The 15,304-nt window shown below is 42.1% G+C and overlaps 1 protein-coding gene and 1 long non-coding RNA gene across 2 annotated transcripts; one reads left to right on the top strand and one right to left on the bottom strand.

Annotated features, from left to right (window-relative positions):
* Positions 1-3,640: 3,640 nt before the first annotated feature.
* Positions 3,641-7,036, bottom strand: SMIM30 (small integral membrane protein 30). Its single transcript, XM_036401551.2, has 2 exons — positions 6,912-7,036; positions 3,641-6,126 (listed from the first exon to the last, which is right to left on the bottom strand). The coding sequence occupies exon 2, from the start codon at positions 6,053-6,055 to the stop codon at positions 5,870-5,872; it is 186 nt and encodes a 61-aa protein (XP_036257444.1). The 5' UTR covers positions 6,056-6,126; positions 6,912-7,036; the 3' UTR covers positions 3,641-5,869.
* LOC118698340 (uncharacterized) lies at positions 6,518-14,112 on the top strand. The gene is made up of 3 exons (XR_004981872.1): positions 6,518-6,532; positions 13,443-13,521; positions 14,082-14,112. It is a non-coding gene; the product is annotated as an uncharacterized LOC118698340 (long non-coding RNA).
* The last annotated feature ends 1,192 nt before the right edge of the window (positions 14,113-15,304 follow it).

Here is a 15,304-nt window from a genome sequence, read left to right as displayed (position 1 = left end):
ACAAACAGAAGAATGGAAAAACAGAAGAAAAAGACAGACCCTTCTCTTCTAAGTTTTGCAGAACTGTGTTCCTCTGCAGTGTTTTAGCTCTGTTCAGGAAAAGAAGATAATTTTCATGCTTTTATACTTGCCAAGTGGAGCATAGGAGTATGAAGGTGTATGTAAAATTTTAGTGCTTTGAATGAAGCACTACAATTTTTACTGAGAAAGCTGCCAGTACTGTCGGTTCCAGTTGAAATTCTAAGACAATGACTAGTGAGGAGGAACATAGCCAATACAGGAAGACTGAAGCAGAACACAAACTTTAACCCAACCCTGCAGCAACATCGTTTTCTGCATCAGTGTGCTTGTGGACACAATTCTCTCTTCCCTGCCTCTAATGTTCGCAGCTCCTAGGTCTAATGGAGGGCAGTCTGCTTTCAGGCCTCCACATATGCTGTGTAATGCACCTTCAGCAAATTTGCTGATGACACCAAGCTGCGTCGTGCAGACGACCCACCAGAGGAAAAGGGTGCCTTCCAGAGGGACCTCGACAGACTCGAGCGATGATCCCATGTGAACCTCATCTCATGAAGTTCAACAAGGCCAAGTGCAAGGTCCTGCACCTGGTTCAGGGCAATCCCAGACACACCTACAGGCTGAGTGGAGAGGTGATTGAGAGCAGCCCTGCAGAGAAAGACTTGGGGGTCATGGCTGATGAAAAACTCTACGTGAGCCAGCAGTGTGCACTCGCAGCCCACAAAACCATCTGTGTCCTGGGCTATATCAAGAGGAGTGTGGCCAGCAGGTGAAGGAGGTGATTCTCCTGTTCTACTCTGCTCTTGTGAGACCCCACCTGGACTACCGGGTACAGTCCTGGTGCTTCCAGCAGAAGAAGGGCATGGAACTCTTGGACCAAGTCCAAAGGAGAGCCATGAAGCTCAGGACTGGAGCACTTCCCCTAAAAGACAGACTGAGAAAGTTGGGGATATTCAGCCTGGAGAAGAGAAGGTTGCAGAGATACCTCATAGCAAGCTTCCAATATCTGAGGGGTGCCTAAAGGGAAGCAAGAGACGGATACTTCATCAGGAACTGTAGTGACAGGACAGTGAATAATGGGTACAAACTGAAAGAGGGGAAATTTAGGTTAGATATTAGGAAGAAATTTTAACTGTGATGGTGGTGAGATACTGGAACAGGTTGCCCAGGGAGGGTGTGGATGCTCCAACCCTGGCAGTGTTCAAGGCCAGGCTGGATAAGGCCTTGAGCAACCTGGTTTGGTGGGAGGTGTCTCTGCCCATATGGCAGGGGCTGTTGGGACTAGATGGTCTTTAAGAGCCATTCCAACCCCTTAACACTCTGTGATTCTATGATTATATGTGTCTCTTTGCTTAGCATACTAAAGGGACATTTGGTTTTATCTTTTTCATGAAAATCTCTGTTTTGATCTGATCAGATGAATAATCCAGAAACAAAAGGCTCTGTTGAATGTCTAGTATGCCTGTACCTCAATGTGACAGAGCTTCCCACACATTTTCAAGTTCCATTACAGAGAAACTGAACTGAGGAAACAGTACAAGGTTTGGAAATATTTTGAAAGCCTATATAATTTTATATAATAATTTTATTGTTCTTTTAATTTTAGTTCAAAGAAAGATGTACTTTTATGTTATTTACCATATCATGCCTGGTATGTAAATTCAGGTTGCTTGCTGGAAAACTTGTTTTCCAAATGTAATAGTTGGTGTAACTGTGTATTCATGTGAACTGAAAATCTTTGTAATTTAAAAACTGATTACGTTCTTTAAGAACTGAACATTTAGCAATGTAGTCACTGTCTAATGTATTAAAAACTTGTCACTTGAAAGGTCTGAACATTGATTTTGGCAGGAATTAAATAGTTTGGGTCCCTTGCATCAGTAGTCACATCAGATCTTGCCCAATATGTGTTGTGCTGCATTTGGTTCTGAATTAGTAGTCTCACTTTTTTATCTGGTGAACAACACATACTTCCTGTTGACTTCAGATCATTTACTGTTTGTTCAAGTGTAAATTGGGAGGACACCAGACTCAAGCTCTCCTTTCCACTACTCCTAACAATCTCATCATTACACCAGTTTAGATCTGCCAAACCTTTCATCAGATGTAGAAATGAATGGAAAGGTTACTTCTGTAGCATAATAATTAGTGCATTTACCATTTAGTGTAAATCGGTTCATCCATTTAGCAATGTTTTTCTTGTTATAAACAGTGAACTCCCCTTCTCACACAGCTTATGTAAAGAGCACTATGCAAAGAGGAACCAGGGTTTCAGACTGTGTCTAACTGTGTCTAGTCAGTAGACAAGAGCCTGGGCTAGTCCAGGGACAGTTTCCATGGAAAGGCATAGTGGCTGAGAACCACAAGCCTGAAAAATCAGTGAGTATCCTGGAGATGCCAACTGCTTCCTGTGACTCCATCGTAAGACAGGGATTCTCCTTCTACTTTGCTCCGAGGATACAATTGGGATGCAAGCATTAATACCTGTAAATAATAAAGGTCCTCAAATGCAAGATATCATAGAACTGCCAGGCCTCACAACAGTATTAAAGCAGCAGCAGCAGCAGCAGCAGCAGGATTTATCTGAGTAGGAGAAAGAGGTTTACCAGCGTTGACACACTAGAGAAGCAAGTGGATCAGGAACTGTGTGAAACCTTTGTATTGCAGCCCCAGGTACTGCTGTTCACAGCAGAATGGTAAGGCCTAGCTGGTGTGCAGCACTTGAAAGTATGTCAGGAGAAGTGAAGGCCTTCTGTCCATTCACAGAGACTGTACGTGGACTGTTCAAAGCACTATGCAAAGAGGAACCAGGGTTTCAGACTGCGTCTAACTGTGTCTAGTCAGTACACAAGAGGATGTTTTAGGATGGCGGTGTTTTAGCTACACTATTGTTAAAGCATATGGAAATCATAGCAGTCAAAAGCTACTCTTTCTTGTCCTGCAGGTTTTTTATCAGAAGGTAGGTTGTGTTTGTTAAGAGGTGGACATTGTCAGGCTGTTTCTACTTCCTGCTCTGAAAACAGCTACTAATAGTACTAGCTTAGTGCACAAAGTGAACTGATTTGTGCAGTAGCTGAAATCCTGAAAGATCTAGAACCGTTTTCACAAAATGCTAGGATAAAACTAGCTCTTAAAAAACTTCAAATAGTATTTCATTAAAAAAAAAAACCAAAAAAAACCCCAAAACGAACCAACAGAAAATGGTCTTTTATACCCTTGTGTCTCCAGCAAGAAAACTGACATAAATAGCTTTTCTGGTATAAAGGCAACTACGTAAGATACATTGAAAACTCATAGTCAAAAGGAAAAATAAATACTTCAAGCTTTCCTTGTACCAGACAAACAGGATTCTTTGCAACTACAAGATGACTGTGTCAAACTAAAGGGACCAGCCCCCTGAGGTGCTTTAAAGTAACAGTTACTGAAATGGGATAAACAAGTAGTAGGACCATGAGAAGTACAAATGTTAACTGAAATCATACCTTATGATACATTCATTCATAAAGTTATCTAACATAAGCAAAAGTAGGTATCAAAATAATAGTCAACAGAAGGAAATCCAACAGTTACAGTCACTTGTGTCATCTCAGTTTTCCTTTTTATAAAAATTACTCCATCAAGCTGTTGACAAATCATACATCAAAGTTTATTAAGACAGAGGAAAAACAGGGGTATCTGATTTTACACTCAAGTAATTGACAAATGCAAGTCTTTAACAATAAAGCTTCTATCAGAACCCAGGAAACAAAGCCATTATGCTGTGCAAACGCCTTTCAGTGAAGTACATACAGCTTTGGGCAAATAATACAATGTCTCATAGCCCTATTGCCTGAGATAATTAACTCGGTTACAATTTTGTTCTCCTGCAGTGAAAAACTGTTGCCCAATCCTGTGAAACTATTGCCAGGGATCTTTTCTAAGGTATAGATAAAGGTGTCAGTGAAAATCTGCTTGTGTTAAAATGTATTCTATTGATAGAGCAATACCTAATATTTTACTGAAAAAATTAGGCAATATTTTTTAACTTTGGGAACTATAAAGTGAATTGAGTAGCAATTTTGTGGGGGGGGTTTATTGGGTATTTTGGGTTTGTTTGGTTTTTTTTTTTTTTTTTTTTTTGTTTAGCTAAGCTGGAACATCAAAGATCACACTTCAATCTGTGCTTGCACCCACCCAGTTGAATTATCACGAACAGGATCATCTACTGCTGCTAAGCAGCTTTCAAAGGTGATACTTCTGTCTGAAGGTCCTCTTAGGGCTGTACATTTGATTTCTACATGGTAATTGTGCATTTTGTCCCTCTCTTCCAAAAATGGCATGCAGAAATCAGGATTTGGAGAACATATCTGCCCACCCAATTACCTACATAAGACCTGCCCATAGCCATTGCTTTGTGCTCTACTGAACAGAGGCACAGAGGAAGTGGAAGAATACAAAAATCAAAACACATAACTCTGAAAGATAAAAGCCAAGATTTCTAGCAAAGAGTGGCAGCGTCCACAGCACAAGATCAGAAGGAAATTCTTTGAGCTGTGGAGAGCTCATCTTCCTATGCTCCTTATTCTGCTTCTGTTACAGATTGTGCTCCTTGGCTCAAGCTGGAACACCCTAACAAGTCAGAGAGACTTGTGGCAGACATTCTTGGCTGAGCCATTTCACCTTTGGTACTTACAGAAACAGACACACTACTGTCTTTCAACCATATACAACACAATCTGACTGAACATGAATAGAATAAGACTGTTTACATCTCCCATTTTGCACCAGGATTTTTTACTTTGGTTTTGGTCCCAATCTTCTGTGGAAGTCATATGCATCAGTTAGAGAAGCCTAAATGTTTAACTAGCAACATAGGTTTGTCACAAGGAATCCACAAGAACAATGGACTAAACCCAGAATTTTAGCAAGTTCTTTCTACATTATAAAAGAAACGTGCACAATGGTTTTGTTATAGTTCTAATAACCTTCTAATGCAGAAATACACAAATTCCTCATCAAAATAGTTAAGTCTTCAGGTTTGGAGAAAAAAGTGTAAAAATCAAATGAACTAAGCCTTAAAACTGGTGTGCCTAGAAAAAAGCTGAGTACAAAAAAACAAACAAGAGACAAAGCCCATATTCCTAATCTGATTTACATAGCCTTACATGTACTTTTCTGTGAAATACATGTTAAGTAAAAATGGTGATCTCATTCTTAGGTGTATCTACTTGATAATAAGAATACAGGCTACAGGAGTGGCATATTCTAAAATAAAAAATACTCTAAAAATATTCTAAAAGGAAAAAAAGAAAACCTTTCATGTTTCCTTAGCTCTCTTAAGTCTCATCCATGTGACAGCAGAAGTGAGTTGTTAGGTGTTAACTGTCATTACAGAGAACATGAGCATGAGCACACAAGTTAGAGCAGTCTGCTCGCTCGCTACCTGGTTAGGACTAATTTCAAAATTCTTGTCATCTTGACTGGAAGATTAAGAGCTGCTTCCTCCTGATTTAATATTGAAACTAAAATTATGGAACTTGTTGATGGCCTCCCTCACATGCTAAATTTATAAACTCTTACTGTGAGCCTCTCTATAGTTTTACTTCCCCATTCAAAAAGTTTCTACCCTTCTTTAAGGCAATATTTAATCACAAACAATATAAAATTATCTTTTTGTAATGAGGACAGATCATACAAATCCCTTTTACTAGTACAGTCTTGTACCATCTTTACTCTGTTATACTGAACAGTAAGAGGGATTTGCAGAAACATCTACTACATTTTTTTGGAAAGTTTTCCAGAACCAAAGCTCAGTCACACCCAACCCCAAGCTGTGTTCAGAAATTCACTTCATCTGAGCATTTTCTTGAAGTCACTGCTGCCCATTCCTTCTCCTTGCGTACAAGCCAAGGCAGGCACAGAATCCGACGACACTGACAGCGAGGCCTAGGAGGAAGGCAATGGTATCTCCTGCATCCAGGGCTTCAACTACGGGCAGCACCAGCAGCAGTGACACGAGGACCAGGAAAAGTTTGGAGGTGTTCTCAGTTGAAGGCATGCTGACAAGCAGCTGACCCCAAGGGGAAGTTAAATGAAGAAAGTGGTGGACAGCAGGTACTTCACTGGTATCTACAAGGAAAACAAAAGGAATGTTACATGACTTTCCTTCCTCATCCCCTGGATTTCTCTTGCCAAAAGCCAACAGACTGATGCATTACAGGTATCTGTGTGGGGCTCATGAAATCTAGGTTTTATCTTCCCAATTACCAAAGTAAATGACTTATTATCATGAGACAGCCACAGTGGATTTGCTATCTTGTTATGTAACTCTGTGGAAACTAATCTTTTGAGGACTTACCGAGAGGTAAAGTCAGAACAGGCTCTCCTGCCTGCAGCTACCAGAGCCTGCTTACCCGGTGCCTTGCTACGCGGGCCTGTTTCACCAGGTGTTTACGGCCTGATGGCTGCTGCACATCACTCTCCCACACTTCCTAACACGGCCATCCTCGGGATCCGGGAGCATGGACAGACTGCGGTACACTGAGGGGGGAGGGCGTGAATTTAACCTCCGGGGCAGTGCCACCGTGGTCACCCTCACTGCGGGACAAAGGTCCGTCGTGGTTCCTGCAACTTGGAAAGGCGCTCCCAAGGAGCGCGCGGGGACCAGCCCGGACCGCCCTCTCCGCAATAGTTCTAACCGCGGGGATGGCTCGTTCGCGGGGTGCACACGACAAAAACCCGCGCTGGGACACCCGAATAAGCGGCTGCCCCGCTCGCACTCCGGCGGGGCCAGCGCCGGACCCTGCCGGCCCCGGGGCGCCCGCGCCTCCCGTCCCGCCTCCGCGGGGCTGCGGGGCGGCCGCTCCTTGGGGCAGCCCCCGGCCGGCCCTGCCCGCACGGTGCCCCTCAGTCACCTCCTGCCGCCGGCTCCGGCCTGGGGCGGTCCCCGCTCCGCGCCGCCCGCGGGGCGCTCAGCAGCCGAAGGCGCCGGCCCGCGCCGCCCCGCCGCGCTGCCACTGCCCGGCCGCGGCCATGACAGGAAGGGGCGGTGGCGCGGCCGGGGGCGGGCGTGACCCGGCCGGGCCATCTCCGCTCGGCTCCGCTCCACTCCCGCTGCGGCCCCGCCGCGCCCGCCGAGATTCCCGGGGGCGGCTCGGGGGCACAGCCGCCGCCAGCGGCCCGGGCGGCCCCAGGCCCCTCCGGTGACCCCAGGGAGCGGTGCTCGCCAGGCCGGCCTGGGCCTGGAGGGATGCGGCGGGGCCGGGCGCCGCCCGGGAGCCCCGGCCGGGGGTGCCGGCTGCTCCCCAGGGCGGCTCCCAGCCGGAGCCCCGGAGTGCCCGAGGTGCGATAAACGGGACCGTGAGAATGTCAGCAGCAGTGGCCAGCTGCCCTCACTGCGGCTCCACTGAAGTGAAAGGATAGAAACACCGATTTGGGCCGGTCGTCTGATCTTTCTTCTACAAATAAACGAGTAGAAGAAGTCACCATGAGTTTGCATCATTTCAGATTTAGGCCCTTGTGATAACAGTACTGGTATGTGCCATCATAACCAATTCCTACTCTGAGGAGAGCAGCTGAAGCAGTTTTTTATGGTGGAGAGCAGCCTGTGGACTTGTAAAACAAAAAATACTAAGAGAAGTATTACCAGGTAATTAAGTGAGAGCACTCCCCAAGATCTAGCTTGTCTCAGTTTTTATCTTATTTATGCTCTGGATAAGGCTGCTTGTAGAAATTGCATATTAGGCTGTTTCGTTGCGCTAGGTAGTTCCTAAGCAGAGCCCAGTCTTATTTTTCAGTGGCAAAGGTTTGTGCCCAAGTTTAGATAAAAGACCAGTGAGCAATTATTATAAGTTCCTAGTATGTCTCTTTGGAGTGCTCAGAGAAATAACCCAAAGAAACTGTGCTAATTTAATGTCAAAATCAGTAAAGAATTTGTAATTCATTATGACAAGCCTTAAATCATGACTGAGAACCCATGTCCTCACAATGTTCCCTATGACTTCTGTAAAAAAAGCAACTTTTACAAACACTTCCCTTTAGCAAAACAGTTTCTGATGAGCTTCTTTAAAGAGAAATGGAGATCCAGATAGGGCATTCAACATACTTAGAGCTTTGCCTCTGCCTTATAAAATTTCACTGTAATTGCTTTTGAGCAGCCATTCCTCATGGCTATAGGAACTTTACACATCTGAGGTGGGATGTTACTATTGTGCCAATGATAATTCTTTTATTAATGCCCTTCTTTTCCCCATTAGTCAGGATCCATCAGCTATCAATTGTCATAAATAATAAATTTCCAGGGATAAAAACATCTTTTTGCTTCTTTATTCCAAGTACCATGAAAGCATCATCTTTCTGAGCAGCAGTGCGTAGACTCTGATAATGCAAATAATAATGAATATCAGTATAACTCGTAACCATCCTTTTTATTAATTAAATGCCTATTTCACAGTTTTTCAGTTCTTAAATACTTGATTCTTCACGTTCAGTTCTGAAGGCATTTTCTCAATAAGCTGATGCCCGATAAACTCATGAGAGAAAAATCTGGAAATTTCTGAGAATATTATAGCATGGAGAAGAGTAAGACCATGGTGCCTAGCCCATTCCCTAATCAGTCACAGATAAATCATAACTCCTGAAGAACCTGAAGAGTGCAATTTGAAGTGCAGGATGTGTCATCTCAATCACTGCTGTCACCTCAGAAGAGCGGGCCTTGGAGTCCTGGCCCTCTTAGTTCCTTGCTTAGTCTATTAACTGCATCCTGCACTGTTGACAAGTAAATGTTACACTGTTCTGCAATGTCAAAAAATGTTGAATTCATCCCTCTAAATTCCAGTGCTGTATTTGTTGTTGCCACCACTTACCAACTAAAATTTTACTAAGTTGTCATTTAGTCCCACAGAACAGACACAGAGGGATTGAACAATGACTTTCAACTCTACCTTTTGTAACTAGAAATGTCAGTAGCAAAAACCTGTGGCATTTTTGGAGCTAACTATTTTGAAGGTGAGGAATGTAATCCCAGAGAAAGACTTTGCTTAGTATCTGAAGAACTGTATGCATTCACAGGCAGTTGAAATGACACAAAGTACAGCATGCATGTAGAAAATATTGATTGTAAGATATATAATTTATTAGTAACATGGAAGTGCCATTGAGAGCTAGAAAACAGTGCCATTTGGGGATACCTCTTTGGCTTATTAGCTCTTTCAATGCCATTGCATTTTGTAGCTTTGGCTTCAGAAACAGTGCTTCTTTGGAAAGAAGCCAACAAAATCCAAACAGTCAAGGAGGCTCTGTTGGTTTTTGTGCTGTCGGAATAGCAGAGAAATGTGTATTCAGCTTCAAGCTCTGCCATCAACTTCCTGCATCACCTCAGGCAAATCTTCCTTTTGACCTATCACTGCTTTGATTGCTTTGCTCAAGCGATTATGTAACTAATATTCAGAGGAAAGTCAGAGAATTCCCAGAGCTGACAAGCTAAAGCTTTGTAAATTTTGAGCACAAGGCTAAGGAGGTAGGTATATTGTGAGACTGAAAATTGAAAATAAAGTGTACTATCTGGAGCGGAAAAAGTTATAATCAGCTACACCCTGAAGGGGGTATTTGTAGGGTTTTTGGGTTGGTTTTGTTCTTCCTCCTTTTTGGTTTATCTAGTTTTTTGAGAGCCATTTGTTTATTGCATGACCACGCTGATCTGATGTCATACTTTCACCCCAGCCAGCAACCTGGCCAGTGGCTCCTTGCCCCACCAGTAGGTTTGGGAGAGAGAATCAGAAGGACAAAAGTCAGAAAACTCATGGGTTGAGATAAAGACAATTTAATAAGGAAAGCAAAATCTGCACTCCCAGACAAAGCAAACCAAGGAGTTAATTCCCTGCTTCCCACAGGCAGGTAGGTGTTCAGCCATCCCCAGGAGAGGAGGGCCCCTTCAAACATAGCAGTTACTTGGTGCACTGGGTTTGCATGGCCAAGCTTTGGTAGCAGAGGGGCTACAGGGATGACTTCTGTGGGAAGCAGCTAGAGGGATTGATAGAGTGGCTTGGGGGGACATCTGACACCCAGCCAAGCTCAACCCACTACACTTGGCAAGACAAATGCCATCACTCCAACATGTCATCTCCTTCTTCCTTCTTGCCCCACTTTACATACTGAGCATGATGTCATATGGTCTGGAATGTCCCCTCGGTCAGTTGGGGTCACCCGCTCTGGCTGTGTCACCTCCCAGCCTCCCATGGACCCTGAGCCCCCTTGCCAGTGTGGCAGTACGAAAAGCAGAGGAGGCCTTGGCTCTGTGTAAGCCCTGCTCAGAAACAGCAAAAACATCCCTACATTATCAGCACTGTGTAAAGCACAAATCCAAAACACAGCCCCATACCAGCCACTGTGAAGAAAATTAACTCTACCCTGGCTGAAATGAGCATGTCTGAGAAGCTTTCTGAATAATTTTTGGACATCAGTTGCACTGCTGTAATGAAAGAGGCTAACTCTGATTGTAGATAAGATGCTGACTATGGGGCAGTGATTATCACTTCTGCATGCACATGTTCACCCTTGAGCTACTTTTCTCTGATGATACTTAATCTGACATTTTAGCTGACTATCACTATGTTCTCATCTTTTCACTTCAGTCATAGATCTACATCCAGTTTTTCTCCTAAAAAAAACATTACTTTCTTCCTTTGGACTTCACGGTGTCTTTCTCCTTCTTTGAACAAATAGGCTCTACTGCAACCATCTCATTTTCTTCTGCAGAAAAAAATCCAAAGTTTAAATACAGAATTAATTACTTCTATCATTAACCATTTCTATATTTACTTCTTGATTTGTCACACAGATGTTGATTTCATTGTTTCTCTTACTTCATCTCTTATTATCTCTTCCCCTCCTATCCTGTGTGTCTACTTCTTCCTGCCTTTTTTCCTTTCTATTTCTCAAAGTCCTTAAGTTTCCTCTCAAATAAAGGTAGGTAGTCACAAATCATCCCTGTCATAAAAACACCCATTGGAATCCCTTCCTGTACCTATCACTTCATCTATTTTATTCCTGTCATCTCTAACCTCTCCAAACATGCTGTTCAAAAGTTCTCTAATCCTACATCTCCTTCAGTATGGCTCAATCCTTCCTCCATCAGCTGGATATCATGTGGATATCTCCACAACTTAGACATAAAGGCCTGTGTTTCATCATTGGCTCTGAGTGATGGACTGCTTTAGAAACACTCATTCCTCTTCCCAAATCCAGCAAACACTTAAAAAAACCCCAGTGCACTTCCAAAAAAAAACGTCCTTTCCCATTTCTTCTTTTGCTTTTTGAATCTTTAGTACTGGCTCCTCTTTCTTCTGCTGCTGGGGATGTGCTAGGCTTCCATCTGTGGTTTTTTCAGTTTTTTGACTGTCTAGAGATTGTGCCCTGGATGCCCCTATTTACAAATAGTTTTGAATATCATCCATGACTCATGTTTTCATCTTCCCTCTCTTTTAATTCCCACTCGATTGTGTTGAAATCTTACTGCTTGTAGCACAGGCCTACTAACAGTTCTCTCTGCCTGTATGGCTTAGTCATGTCCTGTCTCTCATTGTGCCCCCTGCAGCTTTGTTTATTCAAAGTGCTGCTGCAAAGGGGCGTCTCTTTGTTTTCTCGTTTTTACTGTGTTCCTTCTCTTTTTAATCCTCTGGTGTTGCATTTCTTCTTTTGCTGAACCAAAGACAATTTTCTTCTCAGTCCTAGAAGATCTTTGCAGTATAAGCTTCCTTCATACTGGCTTAACCTATTATCATTGTGACGAGGTTAACTTCTCCTTTTCTTTTGTCACCCTGGCAGACTCCTTCTGATCCCTTCAAGAAGCAAAAGTTGCTTCTTTCTGAGAGCACAGAAAGGCTTACAGAAAGAATGGTGCTGTTTTTGATAGAAAATTCTTTCCTTTGGGGTCACGTACTTCCTGCTGTCCTTTATACAGACATGAAAAAAAAGGATTAAAAAGCCCAGCGATTCCTTTTTCCTCAGTCCTTTAGCCTGGCAGGGGATCTCCTCTGCCTGCTGGAATCTCTTTGAGCTCTCTTGCCAGCACTTGAGAGATGTCTCTGTGCAGCGCTGGCTGGAGCAGAGAGACATGCAGGCAGCTGCCAGCCCTGCAATAAAAAAAGCTCTGGAGTTGGTGCTGGCAGGAGGCAGGAGCAGCCAGACTGCAGGAGTGAGTGCAGAGGATGCCAGCCAGAGTTAAACACCCATTGATTGACTTCCCCACTGAACTCCACAGGGCAATGTGAGAGCCACTCGTCAATCGTGGCAAATCTGGGAATTCCCTGTGATTATTATGAACACTGTCATGCTTTTTGTGGATTGTAAGAAGCAGGTTTCTTGGGCTTTTGTAGAAGCATAACAAAAGTAGAGGTAGACGATGGCTAGAATGATGCATGCAAACTGCCTCAAGCCTTGAGAAAGTAAAGTCTGAATCTAGTCTTCCTGATTTCAGTGTTTGTACTCTTGTAAGCTATTGAGATGTTCTCACATTCTTCAAGAGTGCTTCCACAAGTAGTTTGAATATTTTATATCGTTTACCTGTTTCTTTTCGAGAAAAATGTATTTTCCAATATTATCCAGTAAAATGTATACAGCAGAAACAGTTCAGCTTCAGAGGGCCTGGTGATGACAACTTTGTTAGTATTGAATGGTAAATAAAAGAAGATACTATTTAACATAAGAGAAGTTGAATAAGAGTTAAAGGGGGAGTAGCAGCTGTCATCTACATCACATTATTTTCTATAGTGCATTTTTTTTTCCCCAAGCTATGCTGTCAGACATTTTCTTGACTTCTGTGCATATGGTTGTTATAAGTAGAAGTTTCTTGAAAAATAAATTGATGTTAACATCATAAATTTATGTAATCGTACATTTCAAATCTAGATATAATCAACATTTAGATACCTTTTTAGAGGAAAATATCCACAGTGGTGGTTTTTCCCCCCAAGTCTTTAGGTATTATTAGAAATAAAGTTTACCTTCTTATGGAGTTTGAGCCATCTAAATCTAAGCATGTTAGTTATAAATGAAAAAACTGACATTATACAAATTGTCCCTCATATTTTCATGCTAAAATATGTTTTATTCAAGATTAGTGCCCCAAGAAATGTTTACTGAAATTAGAAGGTGGTTTGGGAAAACAAGAAATTGCAGTTAGGCTGAAGGTGGTGTATCTTTGTCAGATGAAGGGACAAAATTCAGGAGGAGCTGTGCTACATGCCAAAATTCCTTACCTAGGGAAGGAGAATCACAGAACTGCTGACTGTGAAAGGCATCTCTGGAGGTCACTTAGTCCAACCACCTGGTTTTGAATAGCTCCAGGGATGGATACTCTACACCCTCTCTGGGCAACCTGCTGGTGTTTTGTCAGCTGTCATGGTGAAGAAGTTTTTCATGTTTAAACGGAGTTTTCTTTATTTCAGTTTGAACCCATTGTCTCTTATCCTGTCACTGGGCATCACTGAAAAGACCCTGGCTCTCTCTTCTTTAAGCCCCCATCAGGTATGTATACTCACTCCTGCATATATGTATATGCATTGCTAAGAACCTGCCTGCCTTCCACCAAGCTAGTGCATCCCTCTTATTTCAGTTTATCCTCACATGCCAGATGCTTCAGACCCTTAGTCACCTTCTTGGCCCTTTTCTAGACTCATTCCAGTCATATCCATGTCCCTCTGTACTGGAGAGCAAAGGACTGGACCCAGCAGTCCAGCTGTGTCTCAAAGTGCTGAGTGGCAGGATCACCTCCCTTTAACTGCTGGCAATGCTTTTCCTAACACACCTGAGCATGCTGTTGGCAAAAACAATGTCCCTACTATGTTGCTATGCCCTATAAATTCTACACTCATCTGAGTAGTGGAGAGGTTTGGGAGGAATTTATACACCCCTTGGCGACTCTTAAAGTAACCACTCATTAAATACTCTGTGGTTCTGGGTCACTAGTTGTAACATGCTTTTATGTAGTTCTTGCAATGGGTCTTTAAAAATGCAGCTCACTATTTCTGGTCATCAGCTCAGCACTTTTTCTAAGCAATCTTTTAAGACTGACTTATATCTTTCAGAACCCTTTTGTCATGGTCCACTGTGAAGAACCTGGTCAGGGACCAGGCTGCTCAGCTGTTTTGCATGAAGAGTGAACAGTCCTGATACACAGATTTTTATGGAATTATATCCAAGGCAAGAAGTAATTAAATTTATACACAGAATTAAAAATTAACAAAGCCCAAAGAATACAAATGGGAAAGAATAAAAATATCTGAGACATATATTATGAAACTATAACTACTCTTTAAAGAAAGAAGTCATAGGTGCAGATTACTCTATTGAGAACTAATTAAAATATGGATGTTCACCTTGGATGTTTTTATTTAAGGTTTCTTGAATTCCCTATATAAAGTATTGTCTTATTGTGTGGTATTGGAGTTTTCCCATTGCCTTCAGTATGCCAATGAATCCACCTGTATCTAAAAACAAGTAATTGTTCTTCCCAATATTACCAAAATTTCATAAATTTTTTGATGCTTGTGCAGCAGTCCAATGGTAGTGGTAAGCCCATGGGAAAACCTATAAATAATTTCATCAAAAGTAATTTTGATGAAGCTAGAAGCTACATAAAATTGTTTGGTAAATGCTGAAGTTTTGCTGTTGCAAGCTAAGAAGTTCTATTTTCTTTGTGGAATGTATTTCCCATATCTTTATCACAGAAGGTCCTATAAATACTTTGTAGAATGCAAAGTCTGGGTTATTTAACTTCCAGTCAAAAGGGAAGTGGCATCATTCATGAGAGGCACATTGAATGAGCCAACTATCTGCTTTCAATAGCCTGCTCCTTTTTCATTAGTAAAACAGTTTGAGTTTCATTGTTGAACTAAATACACAGCTATTCTTACAAAAAACATTGTGACTCAGAAAAATATAACTGCATAATGCCTTTGGGTTTCACGTGTTACACAAACTTTTGAGGGAAAATTTATTTAGCTTCTATTACCAGTCTGAAAATTCATGCCATAAGAAATACCACTGGGGGTATGTAAACTGAGGAATACAGTTCTAAATACATGTAATTAAAACTGATAAATTTATTATCACCTTAATTACTTCAGTGACCATGGTGATAAAAACCTAAAACACGTGAAATATGGAAGCTATATAGATGTGCATGTTTGTAATAATATACATAAAAATAATACAATAATAATGATAGCCAGATTAGTATTAGAGCACTCAATCCAAACTCACAAGCAAAAGTAATGGAATCTTTTTTAATAGATTTAGTACAGTTTGG

The sequence above is a fragment of the Molothrus ater genome, chromosome 5, assembly GCF_012460135.2.
Source record: "Molothrus ater isolate BHLD 08-10-18 breed brown headed cowbird chromosome 5, BPBGC_Mater_1.1, whole genome shotgun sequence".
Lineage (NCBI taxonomy): Eukaryota > Metazoa > Chordata > Aves > Passeriformes > Icteridae > Molothrus > Molothrus ater.
The sequence above is the reverse complement of the archived record's forward strand: the minus strand, read 5'-3'. Positions and strand labels throughout refer to the sequence as shown.